The sequence below is a fragment of the Mustela putorius genome, unplaced genomic scaffold (genome assembly GCF_011764305.1).
Source record: "Mustela putorius furo isolate JIRA1106 unplaced genomic scaffold, ASM1176430v1.1 tig00003937_pilon_pilon_pilon, whole genome shotgun sequence".
Lineage (NCBI taxonomy): Eukaryota > Metazoa > Chordata > Mammalia > Carnivora > Mustelidae > Mustela > Mustela putorius.
In genome coordinates this window covers 5008267-5024935 of record NW_025422082.1, presented here as the reverse complement: position 1 = coordinate 5024935, position 16669 = coordinate 5008267, and the positions used below count along the sequence as shown (strand labels likewise).

At 36.2% G+C, this 16669-nt stretch overlaps 1 protein-coding gene across 1 annotated transcript in view; it reads right to left on the bottom strand.

Annotated features, from left to right (window-relative positions):
• ADAM7 (ADAM metallopeptidase domain 7) overlaps window positions 1-16669 on the bottom strand; it is an 87869-nt gene that overhangs the window by 45723 nt on the left and 25477 nt on the right. The window contains exons 4-8 of the mRNA XM_004763333.1: window positions 15538-15616; window positions 14132-14208; window positions 13011-13200; window positions 10888-10941; window positions 1240-1311 (exon numbers count right to left, since the gene is read on the bottom strand). Of these exons, the coding sequence (XP_004763390.1) occupies window positions 1240-1311; window positions 10888-10941; window positions 13011-13200; window positions 14132-14208; window positions 15538-15616 (472 nt within the window). The remainder of the gene's footprint in view (window positions 1-1239; window positions 1312-10887; window positions 10942-13010; window positions 13201-14131; window positions 14209-15537; window positions 15617-16669) is intronic.

Below are 16669 nucleotides of genomic sequence, written 5' to 3'. Positions count from 1 at the left end.
TTTTGTAGTTCCTTAAGGTATAACATTAGTTGTTTACTTGCTATTTTTTTTAATTGATATATGTATGCATTTACAACCATAAACTTTCCTCCTGGAACTGCTGCATCTCCTAACTTTTGATATGTTTCCATTTTTGTTAGTATCAAGATTTTTTAAATTTTTACCTTTCATTATTCCTTGATCCATTTGTTGTTTGGGAATGTGTTCTTTAATTTCCACATATTTACAAATTTTCCAGTATTCTTGCTGTCATTGTACTTCATGTAAATTCCATCTTTTTGAATTTGTTGCAATTTGCTTTGTGGTCTATATAATATATACTATGAAATATTCCATCTGCTATTGAGAATAAATGGTGTATTCTGTTGCTCTTGGGTGGAATACTCTGTATTTACCTGTTGGCTTCATTTTGTCTATAGTGTTGTTTAAAACCACTGTTTATTGATTAGCTGTCTAGATGACATATCACTTGTTGAGAGTGGGGCATTTTTTTTATGCTCCCAGAACTCAAGTGAAAACCGATTGTTGCTGAAAGATGGGAAAAATAAAAACAAAACAAAACAAAAAAACAAACTTGTTGCCCTGGAGGAGAGGCAGGACGCTATCTTAAGGCCAGAACATTTCAATGTCTCCTACCAGTGAAGGAAGAACACAGTGAGAATAATGTACCCAAAGACCCATTCATGACAGAACTTTCATAAGACAGGATAGATCAGGGCAACAAAATACTCCGGGTCCCATAACTAGGCTAGCAATCGCTGTGTAACAAATAAGAATAAATTACTACTGCAGAAGAGATAAGAATGTGAGTGAGGACCATTGAGCAGGCACCCTTGATAAAGGCTTGAAGTTGACAGTGAAGTAGAAACAAGTTCTCCAACAATGCTAGATTATGGAACAGTGATTTTAAATGTATTAGTGGATTTGATTTATGCATGGTAAATATTCAAGTCTTTATAAATTTTTTATATATTTTTATAAATTTTGTGATTAGTAACCATTATTTGAAACCTCCTTAAATACTAAATGTCATTTACTTAGAAAACCAAACCTCAGTGCTGTGGTTCATTTATTGCTGTGAATTTTTAATTGGATTTTGGCTAATTAGTTCACATGGTCAATTTTTGTATTTTGGACTGTCTCAATATTGAAATTAGCACAAAATCCAGCAGCTATCTATCTTAAAAGTATTTCTTCCATTTGCATTTTTAGCTTCATTCAAACTGTATCAGATCTTACCATGTTGACAAAATTGGCCATTCCCCAAATTCTGTTCCTCAGTTTACTATGAGGATGATTATTCCTGTGATACTGGAAAATAAAACACCAGGTTAACATTCATTAATAATAGGAGATGAATAAAAACTCAACAAAATACTTCACTTACTATGAGATACTTCCAACGGAAAAAAACTTTTTGGCATTCTTTCTGGTCAGCTAAAAATCTGGACAAATATTCAGAATTATATATTTGATATAAAATAAATAATATATTGATAATAGTATTTTGATATAAAATAATAAAAAACAGATACAACATTTCTAAGGACATGCTTCAGTTTTGCACTACTTTAAGGTTTTCCTCATAACCTTATCCCCTTTTCACATTACAATATATTACAATACATTGACATATTAAACCAACTGATAAGTGTGCTTTAGTCCATATTTATCATGCTGATGAAAGAAAACTTATTAAAGCTCCACAGAAACCATTATATTGCAAATAAAGCAACACTTATCAGCTCTTCTATGTTCATGGTTGTCACAACCATGTATGTATTGAATGTAATCAAGGGCCACCCTAGAGCCAGAGATGTGATCTAGAAGGAAATTGTGTCTCCCCCTTCTCTCTAGGGAAAGGCTGAGAAGACAAAGTGGATTTCTCTACTCTGGTGTATTGTCTTTTTTTCCCTTTTAACAAATGGATTTTCCATTTGTGCCATTAGGACCTTGTTCTTAAGATGATCAATTTAGATCTGATAAAAGATACTTTATAAAAAAAACAAAAGTATCTTGTAGAGATAAATGCAAATGATCAAGCTTGTTTTATAATAAAAAGTAAAAGAGACACAGCTTTTCTGAATCCTACAATTATCATTACTTGCTCTTTTGTTCTCCTGTTATCTCAAAAATCTAAACACCTCAAAGGTTTAACATTAGACTCTCTTCACTTCTCATTTACCATTCATTTCTCAACCTACTATTCATTGGTTTACCTGCCTCTATCCCATTAAAACTATTTTTGACAGGAACATAAATATCCTCCTACTTATCCAAGCTGTTGAACGCCTTTTCCTCATCTTCCTGATCATCTTGTCTACCTTTACTATTGAACATTCTGTCTTTCAAGAAATTTCTTATCACTTAAGTTCCTAATACCTATCACTCTTCGTGTTTAATTGTACAGAAGTTTCTTTTCTTTCCCACCATCTCCTTAAATTTTAGATGGCAAATATGGTTTCACACCAGAATTCTTGGTGACCAATTGGTAGTGCTCACCTGGAATACACAGTTGAGAAAGATTCTGAGCCTATCTTAGAGATCACAGGGATAGAGTACTACATCATTTAGTGATATTCATCCATGGGTATAAGGAAGAGAAAGGGGAATGGGGTTTTGCATTCTTTACAAGTCTTTATTATATGGCTAGTCTTCCCCATTGTATAGACACTTGTGTTCTGCTTATTCTTTCAACTTGCAATGTCCGGGTGTATATATCCATATCCTTATTCTACTTAGCTGCTTAAAATTCATCATACTGTCTTCAAGCTATGTAAATCTATTGAAATATTTTCTAAAAGTTGTCTTTGTTTTTCTATTTTATCTTACCAGAATACACTAAGTCTACATTGTTCTTTCTGTTGCCCTTTTATGCAGCTAACATATACATGTATGTATGTGTGCATATATTACTCAGATAAGTAAAGATATATATAGCTAATATCAGAATCTAGCATATTAGACGCTCATTAACTATTTTTTAATTGAAAATAGATGATTTACTATAGGAACTTCTCTAAAAACCACCACTTAAAAACTTAAAGACAATATTAAGGGAACGTACGTAAGAGCTATGTATGTAAAAGTACAGATAATGCCCCCCAAATCATATCAAGCAAACCTTTACCTGGCTTCTGGGGTAAATACTAAATTTAATTCGTTGTTCTTATTTCTTACTAATAAATTATTATAAAGAAAGCTTATTTTAGCACTCTTTTAAAGGTGAGTTAACATGTTCTCATAAACTTTTTAGTGTAAGCCTATCTAGTGCCCAAGTTTTACCACTTTTTTAAATTGATAGCTGTAGTTTCTCCTTGTTTAAAAAATTGAAAAAATGTGTCCTTTTAAAAAATTAATATAGATCTCATTTATTTTGTCTTATTGTGGTGGCTAAAAATTTCAGTTAATCCATCAAAGGAAAATTTATCGACCATGAAAACAAATCCATCTTGAGTCAAGATGGCGGAGAAGTAGCAAGCTGAGACTGCTTCAGCTAGCCGGAGATCAGCTAGATAGCTTATCTAAAGATTGCAAACACCTGAAAATCCATCGGCAGATCGAAGAGAAGAAGAACAGCAATTCTGGAAACAGAAAAACAACCACTTTCTGAAAGGTAGGACCGGCGGAGAAGTGAATCCAAAGCGACGGGAAGATAGACCCCGGGGGGAGGGGCCGGCTCCCGGCAAGCGGCGGAGCAACCGCGCACAAAATCAGGACTTTTAAAAGTCTGTTCCGCTGAGGGACATCGCTCCAGAGGCTAAACCGGGGCGAAGCCCACGCGGGGTCAGCGTGGCCTCAGGTCCCGCAGGGTCACAGAAGGATCGGGGGTGTCTGAGTGTCGCAGAGCTTGCGGGTATTGGAACAGGAAAGCCGGCTACAGAGACAGAGCTGACAGTAAGCTCGCAGCTCCGTGTTACCTTGAACCGGTCGCAGGCTCGGTGAGCTCGGAGCGCGGCCGGAGGTCAGGCAGACGGGAGTAACTGGGCGCTGTTCTCTGAGGGCGCACTGAGGAGTGGGGCCCTGGGTTCTCGGCTCCTCCGGGCCGGAGACCAGGAGGCCGCCATTTGTATTCCCGTCCTCCGGAACTCTACGGAAAGCGCTCAGGGAACAAAAGCTCCTGAAAGCAAACCCGAGCGGATTACTCACCCCGGCCCCGGGTAAGGGCGGTGTAATTCCGCCTGGGGCAAAGACACTTGAGAATCACTACAACAGGCCCCTCCCCCAGAAGATCAACAAGAAATCCAGCCGAGACCAAGTTCACCTACCAAGGAGTGCGGTTTCAATACCAAGGAGAGCAGCAGAATTCCAGAGGAGGAGAAAGCCAAGCACGGAACTCATGGCTTTTTTCCTGTGATTTTTTTTTTTTAGTCTTGCAGTTAATTTAATTTTTTCTTTTTCATTTTTTTTTTTTTCTCGCCTTCGGGTAAAATTTTTTTTTTTTAACTGTTACCTTTTTCTTTTTTAACGATTTTTTACTAGTTTATCTAATATATATATATATATATTTTTTACATTTTTCTTAGGTGTTTTCTTTTTTTAAAAATTCTTTTCTTTTCTTTTTTTTTTTTTTTTTTTTTTTTTTTTTTTTTCTTTTTTCTTTTTTTTTTTTTTCTTTCTTTCTTCCTTTTTGAACCTCTTTTTATCCCCTTTCTCCCCACTCACGATTTTGGATCTCTTCTAATTTGGTTAAAGCATATTTTCCTGGGGTTGTTGCCACCCTTTTAATATTTTACTTGCCCCTTCATTTACTCTTATCTGGACAAAATGACAAGACGTAAAAATTCAACACAAAAAAAAGAACAAGAGGCAGTACCGAAGGCTAGGGACCTAATCAATACAGACATCGGTAATATGTCAGATCTAGAGTTCAGAATGACAATTCTCAAGGTTCTAGCCGGGCTCGAAAAAGGCATGGAAGATATTAGAGAAACCCTCTCGAGAGATATAAAAGCCCTTTCTGGAGAAATAAAAGAACTAAAATCTAACCAAGGTGAAATCAAAAAAGCTATTAATGAGGTGCAATCAAAAATGGAGGCTCTAACTGCTAGGATAAATGAGGCAGAAGAAAGAATTAGTGATATAGAAGACCAAATGACAGAGAATAAAGAAGCTGAGCAAAAGAGGGACAAACAGCTACTGGACCACGAGGGGAGAATTCGAGAGATAAGTGACACCATAAGACGAAACAATATTAGAATAATTGGGATTCCAGAAGAAGAAGAAAGTGAGAGGGGAGCAGAAGGTATACTGGAGAGAATTATTGGGGAGAATTTCCCCAATATGGCAAAGGGAATGAGCATCAAAATACAGGAGGTTCAGAGAATGCCCCTCAAAATCAATAAGAATAGGCCCACACCCCGTCACCTAATAGTAAAATTTACAAGTCTCAATGACAAAGAAAAAATCCTGAAAGCAGCCCGGGAAAACAAGTCTGTAACATACAATGGTAAAAATATTAGATTGGCAGCTGACTTATCCACAGAGACCTGGCAGGCCAGAAAGAGCTGGCATGATATTTTCAGAGCACTAAACGAGAAAAACATGCAGCCAAGAATACTATATCCAGCTAGGCTATCATTGAAAATAGAAGGAGAGATTAAAAGCTTCCAGGACAAACAACAACTGAAAGAATTTGCAAATACCAAACCAGCTCTACAGGAAATATTGAAAGGGGTCCTCTAAGCAAAGAGAGAGCCTACAAGTGGTAGATCAGAAAGGAACAGAGACCATATACAGTAACAGTCACCTTACAGGCAATACAATGGCACTAAATTCATATCTCTCAATAGTTTACCCTGAATGTGAATGGGCTAAATGCCCCTGTCAAAAGACACAGGGTATCAGAATGGATAAAAAAAAAACAAAAACCCATCTATATGTTGCCTCCAAGAAACACATTTTAAGCCCGAAGACACCTCCAGATTTAAAGTGAGGGGGTGGAAAAGAATTTACCATGCTAATGGACATCAGAAGAAAGCAGGAGTGGCAATCCTTATATCAGATCAATTAGATTTTAAGCCAAAGACTATAATAAGAGATGAGGAAGGACACTATATCATACTCAAAGGGTCTGTCCAACAAGAAGATTTAACAATTTTAAATATCTATGCCCCCAATGTGGGAGCAGCCAACTATATAAACCAATTAATAACAAAATCAAAGAAACACATCAACAATAATACAATGATAGTAGGGGACTTTAACACTCCCCTCACTGAAATGGACAGGTCATCCAAGCACAAGATCAGCAAGGAAATAAAGGCCTTAAATGACACACTGGACCAGATGGACATCACAGATATATTCAGAATATTTCATCCCAAAGCAACAGAATACACATTCTTCTCTAGTGCACATGGAACATTCTCCAGAATAGATCACATCCTCGGTCCTAAATCAGGACTCAACCGGTATCAAAAGATTGGCATCATTCCCTGCATATTTTCAGACCACAATGCTCTAAAGCTAGAACTCAACCACAAAAGGAAGTTTGGAAAGAACCCAAATACATGGAGACTAAACAGTATCCTTCTAAAGAATGAATGGGTCAACCGGGAAATTAAAGAAGAATTGAAAAAAAAATCATGGAAACAAATGATAATGAAAATACAACGGTTCAAAATCTGTGGGACACAACAAAGGCAGTCCTGAGAGGAAAATATATAGCGGTACAAGCCTTTCTCAAGAAACAAGAAAGGTCTCAGGTACACAACCTAACCCTACACCTAAAGGAGCTGGAGAAAGAACAAGAAAGAAACCCTAAGCCCAGCAGGAGAAGAGAAATCATAAAGATCAGAGCAGAAATCAATGAAATAGAAACCAAAAAAACAATAGAACAAATCAACGAAACTAGGAGCTGGTTCTTTGAAAGAATTAATAAAATTGATAAACCCCTGGCCCGACTTATCAAAAAGAAAAGAGAAAGGACCCAAATAAATAAAATCATGAATGAAAGAGGAGAGATCACAACTAACACCAAAGAAATACAAACTATTATAAGAACATACTATGAGCAACTCTACGGCAATAAATTTGACAATCTGGAAGAAATGGATGCATTCCTAGAAACATATAAACTACCACAACTGAACCAGGAAGAAATAGAAAGCCTGAACAGACCCATAACCAGTAAGGAGATTGAAACAGTCATTAAAAATCTCCAAACAAACAAAAGCCCAGGGCCAGACGGCTTCCCGGGGGAATTCTACCAAACATTTAAAGAAGAACTAATTCCTATTCTCCTAAAACTGTTCCAAAAAAATAGAAATGGAAGGAAAACTTCCAAACTCATTTTATGAGGCCAGCATCACCTTGATCCCAAAACCAGACAAGGATCCCACCAAAAAAGAGAGCTATAGACCGATATCCTTGATGAACACAGATGCGAAAATACTCAACAAAATACTAGCCAATAGGATTCAACAGTACATTAAAAAGATTATTCACCACGACCAAGTGGGATTTATTCCAGGGCTGCAAGGTTGGTTCAACATCCGCAAATCAGTCAATGTGATACAACACATCAATAAAAGAAAGAACAAGAACCATATGATACTCTCAATAGATGCTGAAAAAGCATTTGACAAAGTACAACATCCCTTCCTGATCAAAACTCTTCAAAGTGTAGGGATAGAGGGCACATACCTCAATATCATCAAAGCCATCTATGAAAAACCCACCGCAAATATCATTCTCAATGGAGAAAAAACTGAAAGCTTTTCCGCTAAGGTCAGGAACACGGCAGGGATGTCCATTATCACCACTGCTATTCAACATCGTACTAGAGGTCCTAGCCTCAGCAATCAGACAACAAAATGGAAATTAAAGGCATCCAAATCGGCAAAGAAGAAGTCAAATTATCACTCTTCGCAGATGATATGATACTATATGTGGAAAACCCAAAAGACTCCACTCCAAAACTGCTAGAACTTATACAGGAATTCAGTAAAGTGTCAGGATATAAAATCAATGCACAGAAATCAGTTGCATTTCTCTACACCAACAGCAAGACAGAAGAAAGAGATATTAAGGAGTCAATCCCATTTACAATTGCATCCAAAACCATAAGATACCTAGGAATAAACCTAACCAAAGACACACAGAATCTATACTCAGAAAACTATAAAGTACTCATGAAAGAAATTGAGGAAGACACAAAGAAATGGAAAAATGTTCCATGCTCCTGGATTGGAAGAATAAATATTGTGAAAATGTCTATGCTACCTAAAGCAATCTACACATTTAATGCAATTCCTATCAAAGTACCATCCATCTTTTTCAAAGAAATGGAACAAATAATTCTAAAATTTATATGGAACCAGAAAAGACCTCGAATAGCCAAAGGGATATTGAAAAAGAAAGCCAACGTTGGTGGCATCACAATTCCGGACTTCAAGCTCTATTACAAAGCTGTCATCATCAAGACAACATGGTACTGGCACAAAAACAGACACATAGATCAATGGAACAGAATAGAGAGCCCAGAAATAGACCCTCAAATCTATGGTCAACTAATCTTCGACAAAGCAGGAAAGAATGTCCAATGGAAAAAAGACAGCCTCTTCAATAAATGGTGCTGGGAAAATTGGACAGCCACATGCAGAAAAATGAAATTGGACCATTTCCTTACACCACACACAAAAATAGACTCAAAATGGATGAAGGACCTCAATGTACGAAAGGAATCCATCAAAATCCTTGAGGAGAACACGGGCAGCAACCTCTTCGACCTCTGCCGCAGCAATATCTTCCTAGGAACAACGCAAAAGGCAAGGGAAGCAAGGGAAAAAATGAACTACTGGGATTTCATCAAGATCAAAAGCTTTTGCACAGCAAAGGAAACAGTTAACAAAATCAAAAGACAACTGACAGAATGGGAGAAGATATTTGCAAACGACATATCAGATAAAGGACTAGTGTCCAGAATCTATAAAGAACTTAGCAAACTCAACAACCAAAGAACAAATAATCCAATCAAGAAATGGGCAGAAGACATGAACAGACATTTCTGCAAAGAAGACATCCAGATGGCGAACAGACACATGAAAAAGTGCTCCATATCACTCGGCATCAGGGAAATACAAATCAAAACCACAATGAGATATCACCTCACACCAGTCAGAATGGCTAAAATCAACAAGTCAGGAAATGACAGATGCTGGCGAGGATGCGGAGAAAGGGGAACCCTCCTACACTGTTGGTGGGAATGCAAGCTGGTGCAGCCACTCTGGAAAACAGCATGGAGGTTCCTCAAAATGTTGAAAATAGAACTGCCCTATGACCCAGCAATTGCACTATTGGGTATTTACCCTAAAGATACAAATGTAGTGATCCAAAGGGACACATGCACCCGAATGTTTATAGCAGCAATGTCCACAATAGCCAAACTATGGAAAGAACCTAGATGTCCATCAACAGATGAATGGATCAAGAAGATGTGGTATATATACACAATGGAATACTATGCAGCCATCAAAAGAAATGAAATCTTGCCATTTGCAACAACATGGATGGAACTAGAGCGTATCATGCTTAGCGAAATAAGTCAAGCAGAGAAAGACAACTACCATATGATCTCCCTGATATGAGGAAGTGGTGATGCAACATGGAGGCTTAAGTGGGTAGAAGAAGAATCAATGAAACAAGATGGGATTGGGAGGGAGACAAAACATAAGTGACTCTTAATCTCACAAAACAAACTGAGGGTTGCCGGGGGGAGGGGGTTTGGGAGAAGGGAGTGGGATTATAGACATTGGGGAGGGTATGTGCTTTGGTGAGTGCTGTGAAGTGTGTAAACCTGGTGATTCACAGACCTGTACCCCTGGGGATAAAAATATATGTTTATAAAAAATAAAAAATTAAAGATTAAAAAAAAAAAAAAAAAACAAATCCATCTTATTCTCACTTTTGAAGAAAAAATATCCAACATTCCCACTAGAGGGAAATGAAAAAACCCTACTCTCCCTGTAACTCTGTTATTTCTTGATGCATAACTTTTCCTACTTTATTGTTAGGTGTATAATCTGAAATATAAGTGGATAATTTTCAGTCCTTAGAGAGCTTATTCTATTTTCCATTATATTGGTGGACTCTTCCTTACGTAATTACTTTTCTCTTGGATTATGAAAATGTCTTTTTAGGGCATTAACAGTTTGAGCTTTAACAGTATTGAGCTTTAACAGTTTATTAAGATTTCAATCAGTTTTTATGTTGAAAACTTTGCTTGTCATTTCTGTATCTAAAGAAAAATATATCATGCTTTATATCATTGCACGACACAAGTTTAGGATTTCTACTTTCTCATGTATAATATGTTTCCTACCCATTGTTAAGGATAGACAGCACATTCCCTTTCTCTTTGCAGCTTCAGTGGAAAGAGATTCTCCAGTTCCCTTTTCAGAGATGGGGCAGTTTTTTATGGCTCTGGGCATTATGCAATATGTTCTGTATATTACATGTCACCAAGCCTTTGAATTTTACTTACTGTTCTGATAGAGGTTCTCTTGTTATTTGTAGGACTTGGAGATTTCCTGTATGTGTGTGTGCATGTGTGTGCATGTGTGTGCGCGTGTGTGTGTGTGTGTGTGTTTTTTTTCCTCAGGTAAACTACAGATTGTACACATATTTTCAATTTTGTATACATTGCTCATCATTTCCACATGTTCATAATAGGAAGGAGAATTCTATTTTGGCTTACTCAGCTATACTGCCAAAAGACCTTATCACCTCTTATATAAATCTGTTTGGGAAGCTAAAAATAACATTGAGCCCAAATGGAATTCTGATTAAAATACTTTTTAACTCTTTTTAAGAATCACAACTATTTAGAATCACAACTAGTTTTATAAGCATGAATGAAAAGGAAATGTTCATCTGAAAACTTACCACATTATAATCAGCAACAATGAACAGTTCAACATACTTTTCTTTATGGACATTCTGGAAATTAATGAAAAATTTAATGAAATATGGTTAATGTTCCTCACTTTAATGTTTTAAGTTAAAACTTTTATGGTAAGAGATGTTAATATTATTGATATGGAAAGGTGAGGTACAGAAGTATAACTAATAATTCCAGGAATTTATCTAAGTAAAACCCACTATATTCTTAAAACATGTGCACCTGTGTATCAGGTTTTAGTAAACCTGCAACAATATTCTATATTTGAATATCCTTCCCTTTTTTGTTTAGTCTTTCAGATAAAATAAAAGTTATATTTATTTATATAATAACCAAGCAACCTGAGTGTCTATTGGTAGGTGAAAGGATAAAGAAAATACATTACACACACACACACACACGAATATTATGCAGCCATATAAAAGGAAGGAATCTTGTCATTTGCAACAGTATGAGTAGATCTGGAAGGTGTTGTGGTAAGTGAAATAAGTCAGACTGAGGAAGACAAATAGTATATGATCTCACACACATATGGAATCTAAAATTCAAAACAAATGAATAAACAAACAAAAACTAGAATCAGACCTATAAATACAGAGAACAAACTGGTGGGTACCAGGCGGGGGGGGGTGTAAGGATGGGCAAAATGGGTGAAGGAGAGTGGAAGACACAGGCTTCTAGTCATGGAATAAATAAGTCATGGAATAAAAGGCATAGCATAGGAAATATAGTCAATGGCATTGTGGTAGCATTGTATGGTGACAGATGGTAGCTACACTTGAATGTAGCATGATGTATGGAGATGTTGAATCATTATTCTGTATACCTGAGACTAATGTAACAATGTGTGTTAGTTATACTCTAAGCAAATAAATAGTTATAAATAAGGAATAATGAATATATTTTTTAATTTTTTTCCTATATAAAGTAAATATTAAGTAAGCTCATATAAAAAGGACTTATCAATAGCGGCAAGCAAAATATAGGACTGACTGGTTAATAGGACTGACTTTATTCCTTCTACTCCTCTCCTATCTCCCAATCTCATACTTGCAGTAGTATCATTTACAAAGAAATGTATAAAAGTTGCTAATTTTAGACCTTTGTTTTATAAATAACCAATACTGGAAAATTCTGTTTTCAACTCTTACTGTTATGCATTGAGGTGCATGCATATTATCTGAGTATAAACCAGAGGCATATTGTACAAAGATTTAGCTAAGGTGTTTTGTGTGTGTACTAAATAATTAATTAGTTGATTGAATCAATCAGAAACACCTGTTAAGGACCTAGTAATTTTCCGACACAATCTGAACCATGGATATGTGAATATGGGTATTCATGGATCTTAAAGGCTAAAACCTAGTGTGGATTTGAGGTGATAGGAACTAGTTGTACAGAAAAGCCTAAAACACAGAGGACACTCATTGTGCAGTCATCCCACCAGAAATTGAAGTTGCTATTACTTATCTTTCATAATTAACAATTAGAATATTTGGACTGATGAAAGAGGAGACACTGACTTATCATCAACCTCCTCCCCAACCAAAAAAAAAAAAAAAGGCAGTGAAGATGAGGGAAAAGGAGAGTTTTCGAGACATTGTAAATTTCATTCTTTTCAACAACTTATAACCCTAATGTTATAAATCTATATGTACAGTTGTAAATATTCCCTTTCCTTAAAATTGATGGGACAGATTTACTGTAGAAAATGAATATTTTCTTTTTCATATTTTTAAAGATTTTATTTATTTATTTGAGAGAGAGAGGCATGAGCACAAGCAGGGGAAGGAACAGAGGGAGAGGAAGAGGAAGACTCCCTCTTGAGCCGGGAGCCTGATGCAGGGGTCGATGCCAGGACTCTGGGATCATGACCTGATCTGAAGGAAGATACTTAACCAACTGAGCCAACCAGGTGCCCTGGGAATGAACATTTTCTATGTTGATTAAAAAAAAATAGTTTGATATTTTAGTTTTCAAACAGGAGTCAGACTCAGGTAACACATATTCTTCATTAACTGGGCTCATCTTTTTGTTTTGAAGTAAAATAAAAGAAATAAGAGACATTTTCCCTAGCATTAAGGTGATTTAAAAATAAAGCACTTACTTTTCTTTTGAAGTCTTCCATGATTTTAATATCCTTTGAATCATTTGTCCTGGTAAAATTGAATTCTGTACAAGAATAATTGGCAGCATACTGCATCCTTGGATTATACCTGAACACCAAATGTTGTCCCTCATCTGAATATTTCACCGGCTCAATGAGGTATCTTTGGTCATACACCCTGAAGAATCCCCTATGGAAAATGAGAATGTGATATATGTTCAAAATCTATTCAATTTTACCTCTATATTTCTCACAATATTCTTCTTTTCCATTTTATTGACTTGCCTATTTATGAATGGAAGCTATAGAGAGACCAAGTCCTCATGAGCATGCAGTCAGGCCTTTAATTAAAAAATATTGTAAGAGTCAACTCATCTGGATTTTCAGAAACTTAACAACAGTTCAGTCTTTACTTTGAAGTCTCAGAGGTCTAGCAAACATTTTGTGAATTTTTTATGTCCGTCATGCATTAGTTGTAGAGAAAATATATGATAGTAAAATAACTATTATATGGAAATTTTACCATTCAAGTTTTCTTATTCTTGAATATATTGGGACCTATTCAGGTAAGGTGTACATATATGAAGGTGGAAGTTTCTTGTTCTTCTATCCTCTACCCTACATTTCCTCCTTTACTCTTAAGTCCAAGATCTACAGAGAACTAAAATAGGCTTTACTTCTAACTGCAATTTCTAAGGACTCTAACTCCTGATTATTAAAAAGGTATGAAATGTGTGGTGAGAATTCACAGGACTAGAAGCCAGGAAGCCTGGTTTGGGGTTTAAATTCTATCACCGGCAAATTGGATGTTCAGAGGCAAGTGTCTGATTTCAGTGGCTCTAACATGAGAGGACAGACTAGATGATTCCCAGCAGTCTTGTAACTCTGAATCCCTTGATCATATACTGAAAAACGTGTCTTGCTTACGGCTGTGCATTAGACATCTTTTTGTCAAAAATGAATATAAACAATGGCTAGAATACATACTCAGGGCGAAAAAAAGAGTAGCTTTTTCCCATTAATTATTTTTTTATTTATAGGGTTGTTGGAAAGATGAGAAGCAAATGACTCTGAAAATCCATTAAGGAAAGTGAAAAACAAAAGAGATACTTGTGTAATACCTCAGACCATTACACGTGCTGATACTGGCAGAAGAATCAAATTCATGTATGATGGATCCTTGGTAAAAGCAGTGATCCTAAAATAGATGAAGAGGCTATTGAAATAAATACATATACTCATATTACATAAATATTAACATATACATATTTCATGTTCACAATATATTAGCATTTCATTGTCACAATTTGCATACACACTCATTCATGTTTTCATTCATTGCATCCTGTCATTTGTAAAATTTTGAAACTCTTTTAGAATCCTTTTAATTGCATGATTACATTGTGTTAAACAGTATATGGATTCTTCCCACACAAATTTAGCAGCTTATTAGTTGACAAATCCAGCCTCAGAAGTGTGACCATTTTCCCTATAAATTTCTCCTTTAATCCACCCAAAAATTCCTACCAAATATCATTCTTGGGTTGTTATTATAATTTTCCTCCAGTTGCCTATGAGATCATGCCAATATTTTTGATGATTGCCAGAATTAGGTCTCACTCCGCAACCAGGCCTCCTCAAACCTTTCTCTCCTGCGGATGTGTTTCAGTCAAGTTGGTATCCTTGTCACTCCCTACTTCATGTTTTGCCTACAGAGGTTCTGTCAGGTGATCATCTTTTCCATTATATCCATCCATTCAAATCCTGCCTATGTGTGGCACTTCCCATGCAACCTCAGACCCTCACAGGCCAACAACATCCCCTCACATAACGGAATGTTATTCAGTTTTCTTCCATTTCTATTTTTACAAAGATTGCAGGATTACATTTCATAGCTGACTCATGCCTTACATAGAGGAAATAAGTTTCAGAAAATATACTTTTGATAAAAGAGGATAATGTCATCTTTGGTTAGAAGGACACAGAGGTCATGTTTTGGAAAGGGAAAGAAGACTGTAAAAGTAAAACCTGTATCCACTAGAATAATATTAATGATAATTGAACAAAATTCATTTGGAAATTGAAAAGACTTCATGTTGGTGACTCAGAAGTCCTAGGCCAGGGAATACGACTCACATAAGGGTCAGTTAGATGGAGGTTTTAAAACTATTTCATGTCTTTAGGTTTTATCCATTTAGCTTGATGACAGTCTCATCAGGGTGTCTTATACTGCTTTTGTATGCTGCCTTCCCCCTCCTCCAAGCTTAATACCATTTGGGGTACATAGAAGCCAGTTTAGTAAAGAAAAATACATTAATAGTTATTGATTTGCTTGTTAGGCAGTAATCAGCTTCCTTTACAGTTTGTAGGGGCATGTTTTCTATTCCAGGATAATTCAGCTGCAGTATTCAATACAAGATTCATTTCTGACATAACATTTTCTGAAGCTTCTTAGAAAGCTAGTTTGGGTTTTAGGATCACATGAGGAAATTTCGGAAAAGAGACATAGGAGGGTTCTGTAAGATACCATGGTGGAAGGGTAGCTGGTGATCACCTCCCCTCTTGCGGAGTAGTAGGTTTCACTGTAATTTGAGGCTAGGAACTCCCTGGAAAAGATGGCAGAGAGGTAGTGAGATTTACTCATTTCTGAAGACAGCAAATAAAACCAATTATGCAGAGAGAAATCTCAAGGTTACTTCCAAATATCAGCAAATTCCTCTCATACTAAAACTACATAAGCAGAATCAATTCCACTCGCATGAAAAGGCATTCTACCCTGATTTCATGGTTTGATAAACCATAGAAGAGACTGAAAAATATTCTAGCAGTTTTAGCCAAGGCAACAATTTGAGAAGAACCTAGAGAAAACATTACCTAGGTAAAAAAAAAAAAAGAAAAAAGAAAAAAAATATATATGCCTTGTACATCAAAATATATTTGATGTACAAGGCATATATTCATATACTACATGTATCTTAACACATATTTACCCAACAGCTATATATTTAGATAAAGACAATATGTGTTAATAATAGTAAAATTAGAAAACATGGAAAAGTACAAATGAAATTATCCTGAACTCTCACCATAGAAAGACAGCCCATGTTAATATTTTCATGTAATTCTTTATAGTTTTATCCTCTACACAAGTAAAGGAATGGCATTCTGAATGTTCAGTAGAGTAATCAGTTCTCTCCCACATCTCCTGTATCAAACCTATGGGTATCTTCAGACTGAGAACTAAGACTGTATATCTTCACTCCCTCAGTACATGCTATAGCAGAACAGAAGAACAAAGGAGGAAATTATTGGATTTTATTTTATCCTGAAAAACAGACTTTTGAAACTCATAACAGAAACATTAGTCCTGAAAGTCAAGGCTTTTGAAATATAAAAGCTAAGCTTTATGTTTCCAAAGCCTAAAAATGAAGACCTCAGGGCAGTCTTCCTATAAATAAGAAACCAATAACATAAAGGAGAAGCCAGGCTACACCACTGTCAGTTTAGACCAGGAAAAAACTCTGGTGAAAGGAAGTGGATGGAGGAAATATGGTGACAGAAGGAGATTGTGTTATCTGGAGTAAATGTGACCACAAAAGGACGTAACACATAAGCAGGTAGGTTAGCACCAAAGGCTTCCTAATGTGCCCCAAACCTGT